At 56.9% G+C, this 22632-nt stretch overlaps 1 protein-coding gene across 3 annotated transcripts in view; it reads left to right on the forward strand.

The window, feature by feature from the left end:
* The first annotated feature begins 7793 nt into the window (after positions 1 to 7793).
* The window catches only part of celsr3 (cadherin, EGF LAG seven-pass G-type receptor 3), a 52027-nt gene continuing 37188 nt past the window's right edge, over positions 7794 to 22632 (forward strand). For all 3 annotated transcript variants that reach the window (XR_015939681.1, XM_088637108.1, XM_088637109.1), the window contains exon 1: positions 7794 to 12462. Coding sequence is in view for 2 of the 3 variants with exons in the window: in XM_088637108.1 (XP_088493234.1) it covers positions 7857 to 12462 (4606 nt within the window). In the remaining variant the exon portion in view is untranslated. The remainder of the gene's footprint in view (positions 12463 to 22632) is intronic.

Genomic DNA, 22632 nt, shown 5'->3' on the forward strand with positions numbered 1-22632 from the left:
GTCCTCTCCATGCCCAGCTGTCCCCAGCACCAATCCCGACTCCTGACACGCTGGCGCGACTCCACCCTTTCACCGAGACGGAGCAAAGGCAGCGAGTTTGGGTTGGAGCCTCTGGCTGGGAGGGGTGTGTTTGTAGTTGAGAGGGCTTTGGAGTTAAAACGGGTCCAGTGCTGCTGCTGTGTAAAATAATGTCCTTCTGGAGCTTTTGGAGCCACCCAGAGCCTCTCGTGCTCCGGGTTTAACTTCTCTGCTAGATTTGCCAGAGGATCTCTTGGTAAATTCGCACCTTAGAAATGTTTGCCATGGCCATACTGTACTTTGAGACGAAGGGAAGTGGGCGTGAATTTTTCATTGAGGAAAATCTGTGCCCTGCAAGGACATTACAGAGTTCGCTTTGGTGAAACAATGACAGAGCTGGTCCTGTGTTAAGGAGCAGAGCAGACCTCACCTGTGCTGTTGCTCACGTGTGTGCACATGCGTGTTAGTTGCATGTTGGCCAGCACAGTTGTGGTTGCGTGTGCAAACCTGCGTCCTATACTGTGCCTTTCCCCCGCCTTGTCACCCTTTCCTTCCCTGAAAAGACGCTGACACGTTGTTAACGGAGATGCCTGTGGGTGGTGTTGATGAATTACAGTATATTTTCCCAGTTAAAAAATCCAAAGTATTAAAAAATGTATAAAGATGGAGAGGGGAAGAAATAAGATGGAAAAATGTATTTTCATAAAACTCCGTAATAATAAAATAGCCTGTGTGTGCAAGAGATTGCGTTTTTGGAATTTGTTGAAATTGCTGTCCCTCTCCATTCTCAGTTTTAACTGTCCCACACTGCATCAACACTGAACACACACACACACACAGTCTTTTACTTATTTCTGCCCCTAGGACTCCAATGACTGCTGTTTCCAGGAGTTTTTAATTTGGTCTATGAAAAATTAATGATGTTATTACCCTGTCAGTACCCTGGGCCTCCTGTGCGTTATTAGCTGAGTAATTTCCCTGCGCAGGAGGGGTGCTTTTCACTCGGCTTCCAGACCTGGGCTCTGGGGGAAAGGAGGCTGCCTGCAGCCTTCATCCCTTCATTGTTTTCTCCCCTCGTGTTCTTAGTTCATTGAGTAGTACTGCTCTTACCTTCCTCTCGGTCTACCCACTGTCCCACATTGCCTCCCTCCCTCTCGGTCTACCCACTGTCCCACACTGCCTCCCTCTCTCTCTCTCAGCTCTACCCACTGTCCCACGCTGCCTCCCTCTCTCTCTCGGCTCTACCCACTGTCCCACACTGCCTCACTCTCTCTCGGCTCTACCCACTGTCCCACACTGCCTCACTCTCTCTGGCCCTATGAATTGTGTGGTGGAAGACAAGGAGATATTTTCCCTGATTGTTTACTCTGCTTAAATACAGACTGCTACTAGCTCAGGTTTGCCTGCAGTACTATACATTTTCACTAGATGGGGAACTTGTGCTTAATTTGAATTTTGGGGCACAAATGTAATACTTCTTTAGCATTTAAAATGTAGATTTAACTTCCACAAGCAGCATAGTATCAACAGCCAAGCTCACAGTAAAACACTGCTTGAAGGCACATCCAAATCTAATGTAAATTATTTATTTTTTAAGGCACTGATTAATTTTAAACCAAATTAACTCCAGTTGCTTTTAATTAAGATAATACTTTTAGGCATCTGTGAACCCAACTCTTGGCAACCTGAATCTAAACAAACGTTCATTCAAAATAAGTTCTTAACAGCTACTTGCTTAGATGACTGAGTGTTCATTCAGTGATCGACAGGAGGTGTCATTGATGTGAGACAGGAAATGAAGGCTGAAAAGAGTGAGTGAGGAGGGTATAATACAACTGAGTACAAGGGGACAGGGACTGGAAAACAGCAGGCCCGTCTGTACACAAAGGCTTGTGGGAGTCTGAACAAGCTACACAGCCATGTTGTTGAAGCCGATTCGCCAGTTTCCTTCAGGAAACAGCTTGGGTGAGGCCCTGAGACCAATGAACTACTAACTACCGAACAGGACAGGCTGAATGGCTCCTCTTGTCTGTCACCTTTCTTGTGCTCTCATGACTGAAAGAGAGGAGGGAGAGACAGGAGAGTGGAGAGAGAGGAGGGAGCAAGGAAGACAGGAGAGTGGAGAAAGAGAACAGAGGAGGGAGAGAGGAGGACAGGAGAGTGGAGAGAGAACAGAGGAGGGAGAGAGAGGAGGACAGGAGAGTGGAGAGAGAACAGAGGAGGGAGAGAGGAGGACAGTAGAGTGGAGAGAGAGAACAGAGGAGGGAGAGAGGAGGACAGGAGGGTGGAGAGAAAGAGAAAGGAGGACAGGGGAGGGAGAGAGAGGAGGACACTATTATGAGGACGTGCGGCAGGAGGGGAGAGAAAGATGCAGAATATTTTAACAGCAGGGCCGTACAGAAGGGAGAAATTGAGGTGGGGGGGCAGCTGAAGGAGGTCAGCAGAGCCCAGGAGAGCTCAGTGACTCTGGTCTAAACGCCCATGTGTGTGTTCTTGGGGAGGGGGTCTCCATCAGGAGGACGGATATGAATAAACGAGTCCTACTGAGGAACAAAGAGCAGTGGAGAGGGAGGGGGGCAGGAGAGCGAGAGGGACTTCTGTCCGTCAGGAGCTCTGGGCTTTCTGCAGCAGCTGTCACCCCTGCCCTGTCCCGCGGAGCACCAGCCCTGCCACTGCTGTGCTGGCTGTGTGAGGGTGAGGAGGCTGGGGCATTATTCTCCCACCCCCCCCGCCGCCGAGCCAGGGTGATTAACATAATCCTGCTAAACACAGATCATCCCTATCTGACACTAAAGCTCTCTATCTCGTTACTGTAAGACCTGCGCCACCGGGCTCAGTAACCCCTCCTTGTCCCGCCCCTCTCCCGGCCCAGAGAGTGCTCATCCCTCCATCCGGGAAGGTCAGCGCCCGGCTCCTCTCTCCTCCCGCTCCGGAATCCAAGCGCCTGCACCGAGGGGGTTGACCAGCGCACTCATTCTCCCTCCCTTCCTTCCCTCCTTCCGTATCCCCCTTGTATCCCTGATCCTCCCGTTCCCTCTGAGCCCCCCCATCCCCGAGAGCTGTTCTATTTCACAGTAAAATTCCGAACTTGTTTGCACAGTTTCAGAAGCCCTGGCGAGAAGCACAAGCCCAGGATCCTCAGGTACAGTAGGCTGTGCGAAAGGCTGGTGACACAGGCTGTCGCTCCAGTGGGCCTTCCTGCAGACCGCTGACTGCACTGCCTTCAGCTGTGCCCCCTGTCCTCCGCCGGTCCCCCTCTCCCTCACACCCTCCCCCTGAGAAATATAGCCCCCCTGGGGCCGTTAGCCCCTGCCTGCCCCTGTCAGAGCAGCTCGGTCAGAGCTAAATGAGCGGACTGTGAGCACAGGCGCAGAGCTGCTCGGGGTCAGCGGTGGGGCTCTGGGTAACAGCGGCTTTCTCCTCCTAGCACACCCAGGTGTACACACATGTATTCAAATAAACACACACGTATGTACAGATATGCATTCAAATAAACACACACACACATATACAGACATGCATTCAAATAAAGGCACACGTACAGACTTGCAATCAAACAAACAGAACCACACATGGATCAGACGTGCATTCAAATAAACACACATCCACACGCATGCATTCCTATAAACACACACGCAGGCTCTCACACAGACGCTGGTGCTGCCGCCCTCATGAGGATTCCCACTGGCTTCCAGTCTATTATTGCTGCTCTCTGCTCCACACAAGCGCAGCTCCACTCGCAGGCGGGAGAGACAGAGTTGTGGCACTAGCAGATTGAGAAGGGGGCGTCCTGGTGCTGGTGGAAGAAGCTGTCCCCCGTGTGTCTGGGCTCCGGCTCAGCTCCCACCTGCTGGAGCAGGTCAGCCGTCAGCACTGGTGCTTGAACCCAGAGCAGGTGAGGCTGGTGCCCGTTTACAGGGCAGATCATGTTACTGGAGCAGTGAGCTCCTCTACCTAGGCCCCTCTTCTTGTTATGACCCCCACTTCTTGCTTCCATGGTGATTAGTTGGTCCCCAGTTATACCCGAACGATTCCGGACCGGATTGGACCAGACTGGACGTTTCTGAACGCCCACCAGCTCTGCGCCTCTTGAGCGACTTTTAGTCTGACCCGTTGATGAGTCTGTGCTTCTTCAGAGGCAGCGAGCCGTGGAAAAGCCCTAACCGGGCCGGCTGTCCCCGGCCAGCCATCTGCGGCACGGGCCTGGGCTGGACCGGACCGGGGCCGATGTCTGGGACCGATGTCTGGACCGGACTGGACTGGCCCAGGACCGATGTCTGGACTGGACCGGACTGGACTGGCCCAGGACCGATGTCTGGGACTGATGTCTGGGCCGGACCGGACTGGCCCGGGACCGATGTCTGGGACCGATGTCTGGACCGGACTGGACTGGACTGGCCAGGGACCGATGTCTGGACTGGACCGGACTGGACTGGCCCGGGATCAATGTCTGGGACCGATGTCTGGACCGGACTGGACTGGCCCGGGACCGATGTCTGGACTGGACCGGACTGGACTGGCCCGGGATCAATGTCTGGGACCGATGTCTGGACCGGACTGGACTGGCCCGGGACCGATGTCTGGGACCGATGTCTGGACTGGACCGGACTGGACTGGCCCGGGACCGATGTCTGGGACCGATGTCTGGACTGGACCGGACTGGACTGGCCCGGGATCAATGTCTGGGACCGATGTCTGGACCGGACTGGACTGGCCCGGGACCGATGTCTGGGACCGCTGTCTGGACTGGACCGGACCGGACTGGCCCGGGACCGATGTCTGGACTGGACTGGACCGGACTGGCCCGGGGCCGATGTCTGCAGGAAGGGTCTGAGCGCGTGGGAGAGTGCCCGGGGAGAAGCTCTGTAATGAGCGCTGGAAGAGGGGGGAGAAGACTAATTAAATTGCACCAGCCCCCCTCGGCCCGACAGCTGGGAAGCCTGCAGCAAAATAATCACATTCTGCACCGTTTCCAATTCGCCAATGATATCCCGCTGCCCCCCTCCCCGCCCAGCTCAGGGGAGGGAGAGGGGTGGGGTATCTGGGTGACTTCCTCCCCAGGCAGGGGCAGTTCCTGCTCTCCAGGAGAGGAGCTGTGTGACTCCGCTGGGCACATCTGGTCTGGCTGTGTTACCCGGGAATGTCAAATTCACACACACACACACACACACACACACACACACACACCACACACACAAGGGCAGACAGACTCCACACACACACACACAACAGCAGACATACAGACTCCACACACACACACACACACACACACACACACAACAGCAGACATACAGACTCCACACACACACGAGCAGACAGACTCCACACACACACACCCAAGAGCAGACAGACTCCACACACACCACACACACACACACGAGCAGACAGACTCCACACACACACACCCAAGAGCAGACAGACTCCACACACACACACGCACACACACATGAGCAGACAGACTCCACACACACACCCAAGAGCAGACTCAACACACACACACACACAAGAGCAGACAGACTCCACACACACACAACAGCAGACATACAGACTCCACACACACACACAAGAGAAGACAGAATACACACACACACACACCAGCAGACATACAGACTCCACACACACAAGCAAATTTACACACTACACACACAGGCAGACATACAGATTACACACAAGGAAACATAAACAGGCGCTGCTGCTCTTAACCACAGAGGAACATACTCTGTAGCGGCTGTCCCCGTGTCTTATGGGACGGGACACACGGAGACACGCACACGGCCGGACACCGACAGACACAGGGACACGGAGACCGACGGGGCCTGGCGGACGAGTGACCCCTCCCAGCCCGCGTGTGAGGCGACCCGCGGGGGGTCACAATCGCGCGCAAGACACACGCCGCTCCCGTGGCAGGCCGGAGCCGCGCGGGGAGAGAGGAGAGGAGGAGGGGGGCAGGCCGAGAGCCACAGCGGACGGGAAGGAGACCTGAGCTGACCAGTCCTCCTTCCTCGCTCTCTTTCGGCAAAGGAACCGTCTCTCTCTCTCCCTCCCTCTCCGCACGCCGGTGTGTGTGTCGATACAACAAAAGGCGGCCGCCTGCCATTCACGCGTTTCTCTCGCCCCTCTCGTCCCCCGGCTCTCTCCCCCCCCCCTGAATAAACACACCTCCGCTGCTGGGAAACCTATCTATTACCGCACCGCCCTCCCGTCAGCCAGATGGGCACCGGCCGCTACCACCTGGCGCCGAGCCGCGGGGGCGGTGGCAGAAAACAGAGCGGGGTGGGGGGTGTGTGTGTGTGTGTGTGTGTGTTGAGTGAGGAAGCGGCAGGAGGGGGGGGGTGTGTGTGTGAGGTGAGTGGGGCCCCGGCTCCGTTACTACAGACGCTTTTATTTAAAAAAAAAAGGCTCTTTTAGGCACCGAGCCTCCGAAATCCACTCAACCGCGACCCCCACCCCCCTCCAGCGGGGGGCGGGGGGGACCTCCATCCAGCGAGGACGGAGAGGACCCCCGTTCCCCCCGTTCCCATGGCAACCGTCTCCTGGTGTCGCGCGTGAGTGAGGCCTGCCTGCCGAGAGCACGGGGCCCCCGCCGGAGAGAAACCGGTCCGACCGGCTGGCTACTGTGGCCGCCTTCCAGCTCTGGGGTCCCGGGTTCGGTTCTGCCCGATGGTACCTATCGTGTGGAGTCCGCCGGTTCCTTCCCACGCCCACAGGGCTGCTCCGTGGGTGCACAGCCCCCCCCCCACCCAAAGAGGGGGTCACACTTCACACTGGCGAGGTCACTTGGCGTTGCTGGGATCTGATCCAGAGGTTCCTTGAACTGGCTGGTCAGCTTGTCCCATGCTCCCACCACCCTTGGTGTACAGAAGGGCCAGCTCACAGGCGGCCCACCGATCCGATATTTCCCGCGGGCAGTCCTCGTGTACTCGGGCGGGCCAGCTCGGCCCAGGAGGAGCCCGCGACACAGGCACCGGACCCTGGCCCACGGCCGCTGGGCTGCCCAGCCCTCTGTCCACCTCTGCACCAGAAGCATTGTGGCGACCGCGTCCTGCTTCTGCGTTGGCTTCTCTTATAACAATAGATGTATCCCTATTGTTGAAAAGAGGAGAGATGTATTTTACATACAGCAGATATGTGTATATTGGCGTGGACCATGCGCACTCGAAAAGCGTTAGACATATCGCCAAGGCTAGGGACAGAGAGGAGAGACAGCACGGACACGGCAAACAAGGAAAGGTGTGGGTGTGTATGGGGGGGGGAGGGGGGGCTGGGCGAGACTCATCGCTTTGATACCTCTGAGGTCCGACCGTCCGCTGTTCGCGACGTCCCCCCCGAACCCCACCGCGCCCTCCCCGGCATTACATAACAGGCAGCAGTTGGCGGAAGACGTCCCGCTCACACCCCGCTCTCACCGGCCAGATAGACGCAATGGGGGCAAAAAAATATATTTTTATATAACCCGAAACAATAAAAAATGATGCACTGTTAAGATTTTTTTTGGGGGGGGCGGATTTGGATTCGATTAATTGCGAGCTTTGCCTCCCCCTTCACACATAAGGGGCAGTAAGCCACGGAAAGCCAGTTTTCCATTCATAAGAACTGCCCTTAATAAGAGAATACCCGCTCGGCCGACAGCGGCCGCCTGCCAGCAGTGGACATGGCGGCAGGGGCTTCAGGAGGGGGGAGAACGCATGCGCGCCGGGCCGAACCATTCCCTCTTCTCTCATCCTGAGGAGGGGGGTGAGGGAGGGGATGAATGGAGCGGGGTGGGGGGGGTGAGAAGGGAGTGTAGCGGGAGGATGGATGAAACCATTGGGGTCTGCTGAGAGCCATGTTTGAGATGAATGAAAAGGAGAGCGAAGAAAGAGCGGTGCCACGTCCCTGACACCGGAGCCCGAGCCTTTTACCGAGCGCAGCGTGTAAATGCGAGCTTTCGGGGCCGGGGGCGAGACCGGGGAGCACGGGGGACGGAGCGGGGCCGGGCCGGTGGAGCTGGCCGCCTAGCCAGGGAAGGCAGAGAGAGAGACACGGAGGGAGACGGAGAGAGGAAGAGGAAGGATCCGAGCACACTAATGGCTGCACTGCTGCTGGGGCACAGCCTGCCTTCTCCGCTCCTGCTCCTGCTCATCACCATCCCTTTGTTCGCTGACCGCGCAGGGAAGGAGGCCGGGGGCGGCCGCCGGACCCCCGCTCTCCTCCCCGCCCCCGGGGCCGCCCGCTGCGGGGTGCCGGCGGCGCTGGCCGGGGACGGGACGGCGGACGGTCCGGGGCGGACGCCGCTGCTGGCCGCCCGCTCCCCCGCTGGAGGGAGTCCAGGGGCCGGCTGGGGCCCCGGCGGCCGGCGGGGGGTGCGCGGAGACCCGGGCGACTTAACCCTTTCGTGCGCGGGGAGCGGCGGAGGAGAGGGGGAGAGGGGCCACCCCGACATCTGGCCAGCTGCGGACACCTGGCAAGGCGGCAGGAAGAGGCCCCGGCGAGGGGCAGGAGCGCACCTGCTGCCCCAGCTGCCCCAGCTGCCCCAGCCGGCCCGGGCGCTCCTCGGCGGCGGACTGGATACCGGGAGCTCTTGCCCTCACGGCCGGTGCCCCGGGGATGTTGCCGACGCCGGCGGGGGGGACCCGACACCCCTGCAGATCCTACACTGCAGCCGCCGCCCCGGCCGCTACGACCGGGGATCCCCGAGCGCCGGGTGGTACCCGCCGCGACCCCGCAGACGGGACGGCAGGGAGACGCAGGCGGGCGAAGGAGACGTCCGGGAGCTCCGTCCTCTGACCCGGGGCGCGGACCGGCAGGGGCGGCGCGGCGCTGGAGGAGCGGACCCGGCACCGTGGTGTGCCCCGGCGGCCTGCGCTCCCCGGCGGCCTCCCGGCGGGCGGGCAGCGGGGCTCAGGTCGCCGGAGGAGGGCGAAGAGGCCCGCCTGTCCGGAGGAGGGAGAGCGCGGCGAGAGAGGACGGCTCTGGCGACCCGTGGCGTGGCAGCCCCACGGAGGACGGACCCCAGCGGCGCACGGAGGCGTGGAAGCGAGAGGCCGGGACCCGGGCAGCAGCCTCCCCGCTGGACGGGTCTCCGGGACCGGCCGGCCGTGAGTACCCCGGGCGACAGGAGCGCGGCGAGCTCGGCCACTCGCCCTGCAGCTAGGAGAGCTGTTCCCGCCGCCGCCCTTCTCCGAGCCGGGGCGGCAGCCGCCTCTCCTGCCGCCGCCAGCGCGTCTCCCGCCCCTGCCGCCGCCTCGGCCGGCTCCTTTCACAGCACCGCGCCTCCCGGACGGGACCTGCCCGAGCAGGTTTCAGCACCACGCGTGGAGGGGACAGCTCCCCTCTCGGGCCCGGCCGGGGCGCTGTGGGGAGCGAAGAGCTGGCTGATACAGGCCAACGCGAACAACAACAACAACAACAACAACCGCCACAGCCCTAATAATCATAACGATGCCAAAGGCCTCCCGGGAGGCGCAGAGCCGCCGGGGCCCAGTGCCGATCCCCGGCTGCGGAGCTGCGCTGGAGGCTGCGAGGGGGCGGCGGCGCGCTCGGACCTGCTGCGGGCCAACGGCTCCGACCCTGACCCGTCCTGCCGGGAGCGAGCCGGCCGGGGGAGGCCGGGAGAGGGTGAGGGCGAGGGCGAGGGCGAGGGCCGGGGGCAGAGGGGGGCCCGGCCTCGCAGGGCCGCCAACCGGCACCCCCACTTCCCTCAGTACAACTACCAGGTGCAGGTGGCAGAGAACCAGCCCCCCGGGACCTCGGTGATCGCCATGGCAGCGCAGGACCCCGACGCGGGCGAGGCGGGGCGCCTGGCCTACAGCATGGCCCCCCTGATGAACAGCCGATCCATGGACTACTTCCACATCCAGCCGGACAGCGGCCTCATCACCACCACCAAGGTGCTGGACCGCGAGCACATGGACCTGCACTACTTCCGGGTCACGGCGCTGGACCGCGGCTCCCCGCGGCTGTCCGGCACCACCATGGTGGCCATCGCCGTGTCCGACCGCAACGACCACAGCCCCGTCTTCGAGCAGGGCGAGTACCGCGAGACCATCCGCGAGAACGTGGAGGAGGGGTACCCCATCCTGCAGCTGCGGGCCACCGACCTGGACGCCCCCCCCAACGCCAACATCCGCTACCGCTTCGTCGGCGGGGCCTCCGCGGCCGGCCGGGCCGCCTTCGAGATCGACCCGCGCTCGGGCCTCATCACCACGCGCGGGCCCGTGGACCGGGAGAGCGTGGAGCGCTACGCGCTGGTGGTGGAGGCCAGTGACCAGGGCAAGGAGCCCGGGCCGCGCTCGGCCAGCGTGGAGGTCTTCATCACGGTGCTGGACGAGAACGACAACGTGCCGCAGTTCGGCGAGAAGCGCTACGTGGCGCAGGTGCGCGAGGACGTGCGGCCGCACTCGGAGATCCTGCGCGTCAGCGCCTCCGACCGCGACAAGGACAGCAACGCCGTGGTGCACTACAACATCATCAGCGGCAACAGCCGCGGCCAGTTCTCCATCGACAGCGTCACCGGCGAGATCCAGGTGGTGGCGCCGCTGGACTTCGAGGCGGAGCGCGAGTACACCCTGCGGGTGCGGGCGCAGGACAACGGGCGCCCGCCGCTCTCCAACAACACGGGCATCGTGAGCGTGCAGGTGACCGACGTCAACGACAACGCGCCCATCTTCGTGAGCACGCCCTTCCAGGTGTCGGTCCTGGAGAGCGCGCCCGTCGGCCACTCCATCCTGCACGTGCAGGCCATCGACACGGACGCCGGCGACAACGCCCGGCTGGAGTACAAGCTGAGCGGCACGGGCCCGGACACGCCCTTCGCCATCAACAGCGCCACGGGCTGGCTGGCGGTCAGCTCGGCGCTGGACCGCGAGAGCGTGGAGCACTACTCCTTCGTGGTGGAGGCCCGGGACTACGGCGCGCCGCCCCTCTCGGCCTCCGCCAGCGTGACCATCACGGTGATGGACGTGAACGACAACCGGCCCGAGTTCGTGCAGAGGGAGTACTTCATCCGGCTGAACGAGGACGCGGCCGTGGGCACCAGCGTGGTGAGCGTGACGGCGGTGGACCGCGACGTGAACAGCGCCGTGACCTACCAGATCACCGGCGGCAACACGCGCAACCGCTTCGCCATCAGCACGCAGGGCGGGGCGGGGCTGGTGACGCTGGCGCTGCCGCTGGACTACAAGCAGGAGCGGCGCTACGTGCTGACGGTCACCGCCTCCGACCGCACCCTGCACGACACCTGCCAGGTGCACGTCAACATCACGGACGCCAACACGCACCGGCCCGTGTTCCAGAGCGCGCACTACTCGGTCAGCGTGAACGAGGACCGGCCGCCCGGCAGCACCGTGGTGGTCATCAGCGCCACGGACGACGACGTGGGCGAGAACGCCCGCATCACCTACTTCCTGGAGGACAACATCCCGCAGTTCCGCATCGACCCCGCCACGGGCGCCATCACCCTGCAGACGGAGCTGGACTACGAGGACCAGATGACCTACACGCTGGCCATCACGGCGCGCGACAACGGCATCCCGCAGAAGTCCGACACCACCTACGTGGAGGTGAACGTCAACGACGTCAACGACAACGCGCCGCAGTTCCTGAGCCCGCGGTACCAGGGCGCGGTGAGCGAGGACGCCCCGCCCTTCACCAGCGTGCTGCAGATCTCCGCCACCGACCGCGACGCGCACGCCAACGGCCGCGTGCAGTACACCTTCCAGAACGGCGAGGACGGCGACGGCGACTTCACCATCGAGCCCACCTCGGGGATCGTGCGCACCGTGAGGCGGCTGGACCGCGAGGAGGTGCCCTTCTACGAGCTGACCGCCTACGCCGTGGACCGCGGCGTCCCGCCCCAGCGCACACCCGTCCACATCCAGGTCACGGTGCTCGACGTCAACGACAACGCCCCCGTCTTCCCCGCCGACGACTTCCAGGTCTTCGTGAAGGAGAACAGCGCTGTGGGCTCCGTCGTGGCCCAGATCACCGCCACCGACCCCGACGAGGGGCCCAACGCCCAGATCATGTACCAGATCGTGGAGGGCAACATCCCCGAGATCTTCCAGATGGACATCTTCTCCGGGGAGCTCACCACGCTCATCGACCTGGACTACGAGGCGCGCTCGGAGTACGCCATCGTGGTGCAGGCCACCTCCGCGCCGCTGGTCAGCCGCGCCACCGTGCGCATCAAGCTGGTGGACCAGAACGACAACGGGCCGGTCCTGCAGAACTTCCAGATCGTCTTCAACAACTTCGTGTCGAACCGCTCCAACAGCTTCCCCAGCGGGGTGATCGGCAGGGTGCCGGCCCGCGACCCCGACGTCAGCGACCACCTGTACTACTCCTTCGACCGCGGCAACGACCTCAACCTGCTGCTGCTCAATCACACCAGCGGCGAGCTGCGCCTCAGCCGCAAGCTGGACAACAACCGCCCCCTGGTGGCCTCCATGCTGGTGACCGTCACAGGTAGGAGCGGCTCTCCCCCCCCGTTCCCCCTTCCAGCCGCCGAGCTGGAGTGGGGCTCCCTGACCGCCGTTTCTCCTCCTCCTTCCATCCGGGCGGCGTGGTGGCGCAGTGGTCACAGCGCTGGGACCCCGGGTTCGATCCTGGACCTGGGGTGCTGTCTGTGTGGAGTTTGCATGTTCTCCCGGTGCTTGAGAGGGTTTGTTCCAGTTGCTCTGGTTTCCTCCCACCGTGCAAAGAGATGCTGGTGGCTTGCCTGGCCTCTGGGCAAACGGGCCCTGGTGTGAGTGTGAGGAAGCCTGTATCAGTGTGTGCCCTGTGATGGACTGGCATCAGCGTGCCCGTTGCTTGCTGGGATAGGCTCCCTCTGCCCTGCTACCTTAAATTGCAAGAAGTGGTTAGAAAGTAGATGGAGAAATCTGTCCTTGTTTGTTGTAATACATCGATAACAAACACATCCACATTCTCCTGATGGGCGTTGCTTTGTTATACAGCCTTCACACTTTGGCAAAAGGGTCCCTGTTCTCTAGATGGGATCTCACAATGCATGTGCACACTAGGTGCTGTTAAGAGAACGAAACTGAAACCATGACTTGGGGTTTCATGCTAGGTGGTACTACTGTGTGTGAGACCTTCCGCTAAGCCGTTTTCGAGCTGGGCGGGGGCTGGACCTCGTTGGGCTACACGGTGTCATTTCGGGCCTGTTGCAGTTGTTCTAGTCTGGTGTGGATCAAGCCCAGGCTGTGTGTGGTAGAAGAGTGGGCTATGTGTTAGCCATGCCTGGAACAGACTGGGATAAACCTAGACTGGTAAAGGGGCTGGTGTTCATATAGTACATGCTGTGTTGTACTGGAACGCACTGGGCAGGGCAAGAATCAGCTGTATTGGACCAAGATGTACTGGGCTAGACTGGATTGAGCTAGAGTGAGCTAGACAGATCTGGACTGGACCAGGCTGGATTGCCCTGGATTGTGCTGAACGATGCTGGAGTACACTGGGCTGTTCTGGGTTTTCATATACTGGGCTGCACTGGACTGGACAGGAGTAAACCAGGATAGCATGGACTTGGCTGAACTTGTCCTGCACTGTGCTGGAGAAACAGTGCAACTTCAGGGAGATTGTAAAAGTTAAAATTCCACAATATTTCAGTCAGTCTATACAGCACACTTATGTTCAGGAAAGTAATGTCTCTCTGTTTTTCTGTGTGTGTGTGTGCATGTGCATCATTACACATGAAGCCCACTTTTTATGTGTGTCTGAGTATTGATGTGTTTGTGTTACAGTATTTGTGTATGCATGTGTTTGTGCGTATGTTCATGTGCATTACATAAAAAGCTCACTGAGGATGTATGTGTGTGTCTGTGCGTGAGCGTGTGTGAGTATGTGTGCACACCTCTGTGCTTCACTGTGTCAGCTGCCACGTTTCTCCTCTGTGCTCACTCGTGCGACTCCAGCTTGCTTGATATAAAGAGCTGTAGCCCAGCAGCTAGATCCCCTCTCCCGCAGGGTGTCTGCCCTGGACCAGCTGTCCCACTGCTTAGCACACTCTTCAGCTGCTGTTCTTGCAGGTAGCCAGCTTGGTCTTCCCGCACTCAAGAGTTCGTACTGAAGTCTCCACATTAGTCTGACGGCATTAAAGGTTGTATCAGGGCATTGCTGTGAGCCTTCAGCCGATAGGTTGTGCTTCGTATCTCATGGGAGAGTGGCTTAGCCAAGAATGGCAGTCAGACTCCCATTGCACAGCAGCCTGAGCTGTTCCAGGTTTTACCAGCTGCAGGGTCTTGTAATAACCTACAGACCAGACTTCCTGCACTGATGCCTAAGGTGAGGCCACTTGCCTCAGCCAAGATTGGGAAGTGATGCTGAACATGCTGCAGAGCCAGCAGCTCGTAAGAAAGACCTACTGTGATTCTGACTCTCTTATCCCTGTGTTCCTACTGTTCCTTGAGTTCTTCATATTGCACGTGAAGTTCGAGCCACATCCGTGTGTAAAATCCCACTTCCCTCACAGAGGTCTGCTGGGTCCTCTAGAACACGTGCTTTTGCAGCAGTATCTAGAGTCTGGCCTGCGTGACCTTGAGCGAACTGACTTCCAGACTTGCAGAACCTGCTTCTTCTCCTGCCTTGGATGAGTCAGCTGTCTCAGGCTCAGGCATTGCTGATGCACAGTTCACACTCTTATCTCTGCAGATGCCTTTGGTTGAAAACATCTGCCACCTGACCCGTTACTCCGAGACCGTAAGGCCGTTTGAGTAGTTCATCTCTCCCAGCAGTTTCTTGATAGAAACCAGGCTCTCACAATGAATAATAATAACTGCTTACACTTTTATTGCGCTTTTCTGGACACTCCACTCAAAGCACTTTAAAGGTCATGGGGATCCCCTCCACCCCCCACCAGTGTGTACTCCCACCTGGATGATGCACCAGTCCGCCCCCCACACACCAGCTCTCAGTGGGGAGGAGAGCAGAGTGATGGAGCCAGTTCAGGGAGGGGGGTTATCAGGAGGCCATGACTGGTAAAGGCCAGGGGGGAACTTTGACCAGGACACCGGGTGTGTCACCGGGTGACACCCCTACTCTTTTCAATAAACACTCTGGGATTTTTAATGACCAAAGAGAGTCGGGCCTCGGTTTCTCATCTGAAGTAAGGCACCTTTTTACAGTGTAGCGTCCCCGTCACTATACTGGGGCATTAGGACCCACACAGACCACAGGGCGAGCGCCCCCTACTGGCCCCACTGACAGCTCTTCCAGCCTTAGTGTTTCCCAGGAGTCTCCCCTCCAGGTACTGGCCAGACCCACACTGCTGAGCTGCAGTGGGCTGCCAGCTGGGAGCCGCAGGGTGGTGTGGCTGCTGGCCGCCCCAGGGTATCAGCTTTGGTGGCAGGGCTGGACAGCTTGTTCCGCACCCCCTCCAGCCCTGTCGGTCACTAACAGGTCCAGTCCCGCGTGGCTCCTCAGCTGACGGGCTGTCCCAGCCCTCTCCGTCAGTGCAGTCTGGTGCAACCAGCTCCTCTGCTGCTCCATTGAGCCCGCTAATGGTCAATTAAACAATTAAGGAGGTGGTTGTCAGGAAAGCTGGTGGTGGAGTGTGCTGGAGGGGCTTCTCCGTGTCGGAGTGCCAGTGCTTCCTGTCGCTGTGTTAGTGATGGCTTGGCGGATCCCAGTTCATGGGCAGCCGAGAGAGCGCGTTTATAATTACTTGAGATTACGAAGCGGCGGTGAACAGTTGGGCCTTTGATCTGTTTTTGTCGGAGGCGCCCGGAGAAACTCCGGCTCTGCAGCTGACAGACAGCTGAACTCCCCGCTGCCCCAGTGAAGTCCTCGAGGATTCTGTCCCGGAGACTGGGGAGCGGGGTTTTCAGTCCCGGGGTCACAGACAAGTTCAGACAGGGGGTGGGGTGGGGGGTCCGTACTCAGAACACTTCTCACTGCTCCTTACCCTGTCCAGCGTGCTTCTGGTAACGCCTGGCCGAGCTCCTTGAATATCCCCACTGTCTGCCCCGCCGATTGCTGGAGTAAACCAGTGGTCTGCAGATTTCAGACAGATCTTATTGATAAACGAGCAATAGTGAATGATGTGGTGCTTGCGTTTGTGTCGGACAGAAGCTGCCAGCACAGTTTGTGTTGAGTGATGTTCAGTAAGAACAAGAACAAGAGCAAGAACAAGAGCCCCCACCTGAGTAACACACAGCAGACAAACTGCTGCGTCCGGTGAATTAAGGGGGAACTTGGACGACCCCTCGGTGAGATTTAGCCTGGACACCAAGGTCTACACAAACCGGACACCGGCTGTTTCTGGTGAACCAGGACTGAAGACCCCGGTTCTCTCTGGTGCCTGTCTGCCCTGCAGATCTATTGTACATTACTGAGGATAATCAATCCCATTAAGTGATCTCTTCTGCTGGAGACAGGTCCGGCTCTCAACAGGGCGAGATGGAGTTAGAAATCAGCACTAACCAAGTTTTAGTGGGCTGTTCCAAGGACAGGTGAAGGTCGAATGCCCTGACCAGAGCTTTAACATCAGCTCTGTTGTTTTGGTGACAGTACGGCTAAGCGTGTTTATTGATGGTCCAGTTCATGGTTATTATAGTAGTTCTCATGACTAGCTATTGTATTTTTGTATATTTGGTTTGTATATTTTTAAAATCTAAAGTTTTAAAAGACATGGATACAAAAAAACATGCATTTATTCTCATGATTAATGTACTTTTGTTTGTCTCTGTATACTCTCTAGGATCTTGATGTTTTAAAAGAGACAAGAAAATAAAGGCGAAAATAAAGAGTCCCTTAAGGAGTGTTCAAATAATTTACTTGAATACGTAAACTAGCCAATGGTTTTCTTTAATGAGACCTTTCTTGACCAATTTGAGCTTTTAGCAAAGTAGCTGTGAGATGTCTGGGTTCAATAGGCAGATGTCTGGAGTCTAAACCACTATATTCCATACAGAACAATGTGCATTGTGGGTCCTATCAGGATGGGAGTGTCAGATCAGTTCTGGATCTGGGGTGCTGTCTGTGTGGAGTTTGCATGTTCTCCCTGTGTCTGTGCATCGCTAGCTCTTACCAGCAGAAGGAGCTGGATAGGCGTGATAGAAGACAATGATAGAATGATTAGCTTTTAAACCCAACTCTTTTTTTTATTAAATTATCTGTTCTTGTGTTTCTGCGTTATGTTATGTTATTGTTTATGTTGTATTATTGTGCTTCATTTTATCTCAAAAACCTTGAGTTGAGGTGTCATAAACGGTACACACTTGACACGTTTTGCAAGTTCACACATGGAGTGTGTAGTATTTTAATATAATAATAGGGGGTCACCTAGAGTCCTGAATTGTGTTACACCGCTTTCTGCTGAACTGTGAGGGCAGTGCCTGGACGGGCTGCGTGTTTTTCACTTGGTTTGAAAGAGGAGCTCATGCTGAAGATGAGCTGTTTTCCTCTATGACACCCGTCTCTGCTGTCTGACGAGTGTGCATGGGTACGTCAATGAGCTCTTAGACTGAAAAGAGCTCCTTTTCTTTCTCCTTGGAAGGTACTGGGGTATTTTTTTTCATTTCAACGAAAGAAATACATGTATTTTGGGGGTGGGATGGCAAAAGCAACACTTAGTGTTGCTTGGAATGTATCTGGCATTGAATCTAGCCGATGGAGCACAGTGAAGGTCGCAGTCACCTGGCTCCGCCCCGGGCCCCTGCCGGGTCAGGACAGCTGGACTCGGCGTCTGTGAGAGCTGACTTTCATCTGCCAGCCCAGCCGGGCCGGGCAGGGCCAGATTTGTATGTAGTCTTCTGTTTCCTGTCGAGCAGGCAGAGCGCCAGCTGTCTTGTCTGACCACAGAGCAGGAGTGCTGGCCGGTTGTCATGGGCTGTGCCACACGTGGGCTGGGCCTGTGTGTGCTGCTCTCTGGCTGTGCCCCTTTTCAGCTGTGCCAGTCTCCTGCTGTGCCACTTTTCAGCTGTGCCAGTCTCCGGCTGTGCCACTCTCTGGCTAGGCTATGGTTCAGCTTTGCTTGGCGACTGTTCCCAACAGCTCATGTCAGGATACGTTACGTGTGAGAGGGTTGTTAAAGTGTCTAGATAGTCTTTAAACTGCTCGCACGTCTACTGTGCTGAAGGGAACTTGTATAAGTGCCGACACAAGCAGTATCTTTGTCTCTTTAACAGTCTCTCTGCATGTCTGTGTGTCAAACTGTCTAGTTACAGTATCGACTTGCAAGTCTGTACCTGGCTGTACAGAGGACACACAGCACAGTCAATGTACGTCTGCTTAGAAGACAAATTACACACTCAGTTTCTGTCTCTCTGGCGTTCAGTCTGTCTGTCTGCACAGAGGACAGACAGCACAGTCCATGTGAGCCCGTGCTAGTCTGCTGGTGGAGAAACATCCACACTGTGTGTGTGTGCAAGAAATGTCTATCTGTAAATGTGTGTTTGGCACTCAGGTGCCTGTTAATGCACTTGTATACTGTAACTGTTTCCAGGAAGCAGTTTGGAAGCCCAATCCAAAGCCATTAACGCCTGATCGAAAACTCTTCAAGTGCAGCGCAGAGCATTTCCACATGAGAAGCGATCAGTCTGAACTGAACCGCAACAACACATTCAGAATTAGAATAGAAAAACAAAGAGGGTAAAATCTTGAGGCTTGCACAGGTATTGGCAACAGTTTTAGTACTGGCAGCAGTGGATGGCTGTCTTCTGAGAGAGGAAAGCATGAAATTATTCACATGCACTAACAGGCTTGCTGTCTGACTAGACTCCTGTACTGTACACCTCGTCCCCCACTGAGACTCAAGCACCCCCACACCTCTGTGTGTCACCCTGAGGCTCACACAGCACCCCCACACCCGTCAGTCACCCCGAGACTGACGCAGCACCCTCAAACCCGCCAGTCACCCCTAGACTGACACAGTCTGCCTGTGAGGCCACAGGTGTTGCTGTAGGTACAGGGAGGACAGAGAGGATAGTGCTCCCTCTGCCAGTAGGGAGAATCCGAGACACAGATGTCCTTCCTGTGAGAGAAATACTCTGGGATTAGACAGACACTCTTCCCTAAAATAACACATCTAATCCCAGAATTCCCACACCTGCCAGAATCAGAACAGCTCCCAGTCCTCCTGGAGGAGGAAACTCTCCCGAGCTGCAGCCCAGTGTGTGACCTCCTGTCACAGCCTGAGGGACGAAGAGTGAGCCTTTCAAATACTACTGCTGCTCCACTGCTACTCCTGGTCTACTACTGCTAATACGTTTTGGTGTAAATGTCTTTGCTAATTGCTATTGCCTTGGGCACACGCACTGTAATCAAAGCTCTTTGAGTGTGAACCTGACAGAGGAGAGCAGGGGCCGCTGTGACTCCCGAGACCCGGAGTGTGTGTTGCTGTGTGTACAGTATGTGACGACCAGCTGGAGTAGCGAATGTGTCAGGAACGCGCTGGATCGGTGTCATGCTGCAGCAGCTGAGTGTGTGGGGAAAGCTCAGGCTAGCGGACTGGTCGAGGAGGAGATGCGACAGGGCTGCAGGCAGAGTGATCCGGGAGTGCTGGTCAGTGACAGCGGTCCAGCTGACCGCTGGCTCCGAGTTCCTGATCCCATCCCCTTTTATTTCAGTGCTTTCCGATTCGAAGTCTGCGCTGGGAATTGACTCTAGACGTGGAGCTGGAACTCCACTGCTGTGCGCTGTACGCAGCTGGTGCTGTACGTGGCTCCTCTCGAAGCCGGTGTCCGGGGTCACGCGGAAGAGCACGAGATTGATGGAGTGGAATATCGCTCTGATTCACAGGCTGGGTCAGGCAGTCTGGCTGCCATCACTGCCCTGATAATCTACTGATCAAGCCAGCTGCTCCAGGCTCTTCATCACTCTGAGCCCAGGCCTGTCTGCCTCTGTCTCTCTCTCTGCTCTCTAGATTCAAACTGCACTCCCTCACTGGGCCTGTCTCTCTCTCAGTCTGTCTCACTACCCTGTCTCACTCTTAGTCTGTCTCACTACCCTGTCTCACTCTTTCTGTTTGTCTCACTACCCTGTCTCACTCTCAGTCTGTCTCACTACCCTGTCTCACCCTTTCTGTTTGTCTCACTACCCTGTCTCACTCTCAGTCTGTCTCACTACCCTGTCTCACCCTTTCTGTTTGTCTCACTACCCTGTCTCACTCTCAGTCTGTCTCACTACCCTGTCTCACTCTCAGGCTCGTTGTCATGTCTTGTTCCAGATCTTAACACAGCCTCACTGCACAGGGAACAGTAAGTGGATGTAATGGCCTAATTATTGTGTTAAGCAAAGAACGAGGTTTTTGAACACTGCTGGCTTCTCTCTGGAGAACCACACAGCTGCTGCACCTCACGACAAGCAGTGCCCAGAGCCCCGCAGTCTCGTTCCTAACCGCTGTAATTATTAATTACTCGCTGTGCTTCTTAATTCCTTAATGCATCTGCTTCAAATTCTGCTCGCACCATGAACCTGCGCATACAGGCAAACACACCCGCCTGCGAGTGTGAGTGTGTGTGTGACCTGATTGTAACACACGATCAGTTCCCCTCTGGTCTCAGCTCACCAGCAGATCACAAGGATTAGTGTGCTGGATCTGCTCAAACTCATGAACGCCTGTGTAGTTCAGAAAACACATCTGTGAGAAACTGTGGATGTACAGTAGAAATGAGATCATTAATAATATATACTGTAACATGGCATAAATGAATAGAAATATGTGAACATGCTTACTGGGGTCTCTGCTCAAAACATCTAGTAGCTAGTAGTAGGACTAGTAGCACAACAGCCTTCTTAGAGATTCCTCTAAGACTGGTCTGGAAATACAGCACTTGGAGTGTGGATTCGAGATGAGTACGCACACTGTCCTAAATCCTGAATCTGAAGCTGAACAGTTATTTGAGCTGTTACACTGCTTGATCCCTCTCTCTCCCTCTGTCTCTCTCTCTGGGACAGTGTGTCTGTACTGTGTCTCTCCTCTCTCTCCGGGACAGTGTGTCTGTACTGTGTCTCTCCTCTCTGTCTGGGACAGTGTGTCTGTACTGTGTCTCTCCTCTCTCTCTGGGACAGTGTGTTTCTCTCTGGGACAGTGTGTCTGTACTGTCTCTCTCTCCTCTCTCTCTGGGACAGTGTGTCTGTACTGTCTCTCTCTCCTCTCTCTCTGGGACAGTGTGTCTGTACTGTGTCTCTCTCTGTACTGTACTGGGACGGTGTGTCTGGCAGTGTTATTGCAGAGAAGATCAGTGTGTGGTGAGATCTGTGCTAAGCTGATTATCTGTGTCTGTTTTAGGGCTGATGGCACGGTGATTATTGATGCTCGGTGCTCAACCTCTCTCAGATTCAGGCTGGGTATTATTATTATTCGAAAGGGCTTCACAGAGGAGGGTATCACTTCCTCTCCCACTGAGGGCAAGCCCACCGGGGGCTGATCAATGGGGACGTCACTCCTCTGTATCAATCACGGAGCTCATTGCTCTCCAGCGTGTCAGTATAATACTGCTCTGTGCCTCAGGGCCTTCTGGGTGAGCGGGTGAGGACTGCACTGATCTTTTTATTCGTGTTTTCTACTCTGCCGGCCTCTCCTCGCGATCCCAAAACACACCACAGAGGAGGAGTGCCTGGGAGGGGTATCAGGGGGAGGATAATTTTTTTGGGGGGAGGACCTCCTGTTCAAGCACAGTCAACACTGGGCCGTTGGAGTGCAGTGCGCTCCACTGGAGCACATGTATACCACTGGCACCTAATTGCCATGTTGATTCTGCTAATTATCAGTTAAATGAACAGGAAGCTGGACTGGAAGAGTGGCACAACGTGGAATTGTTAGCTGCTGATGACGCGGGGGCAGGTAGACATGTTGGTGCAATTAAGTGCCTCAGTAGTTCAATCGTGTAATTAAGTGGTCAGTTCTGCACTGCTCCTGAAAGCGGTAGAGGCGCGATGAAGTCGTTGCACCTCGCAGAGAGACATGCAGACTGATGCAGACCGTGAAAACTGCAACAGTGCCACAGCATGCTTCTAGCAGTCTAGAGCAATCGACCACAGAGAGGCGGAGAGCTGTGCCCTTTGACCTTTGACCTCTGATCCGTTGGCCTGCGCGATCCACACCAGCAACTACATTAGTCCTGGAGTCACGGTCCCTCTCTGTCTGAGTTCCCCTGGGGTGGCAGCGGTTGGAACGAGGGATTATTCCCAGGGAGTGTTTTTGTCATGTGGAGCCGTGTTCAGTGCTCTGGGTTCGAAACTGGAACTGATGTGAGTTCGATTCCTAGGTAGAACACTGCTGCTGTACTCTTGCACCAGGCCCTGGTTACATCCCCATCTTTAGCAGCGTTGAAGTCTGTTTGGATAAAAATGACAACAATTAGAAAGCTGTCTGAGCTCCTCCGAGGGCAGGTGTGCGGGTGTGTCCTTCCCTTCAGGTGTGTGGACGCTGGGCCTCTGGCCAGAGTTCCCCCCTCGCTCTCCGTCTCACCTCCACCCTGAGCAATGGCTGCTGTTTGTTTCCTGTCATCTCCCCAGCTCCCCCCGCTGTGCTTCCTTCAAAGCCATTTAAACCTTTTATCCCATCCCTCTCTCCCTCTCTCTCTCCCCCTCTCTCCCTCCCCGGTGGCTGGTATTGACTGCTTCCTTCCTCGTCTCTTTAAAGTCTGTGCACAAGAGGAGAAGAGCTCTCTCCCACTCCCCCCCACCCCT

Source organism: Lepisosteus platostomus, chromosome 6 (assembly GCF_059453375.1).
Source record: "Lepisosteus platostomus isolate fLepPlt1 chromosome 6, fLepPlt1.hap1, whole genome shotgun sequence".
In the NCBI taxonomy this organism is placed as follows: domain Eukaryota; kingdom Metazoa; phylum Chordata; class Actinopteri; order Semionotiformes; family Lepisosteidae; genus Lepisosteus; species Lepisosteus platostomus.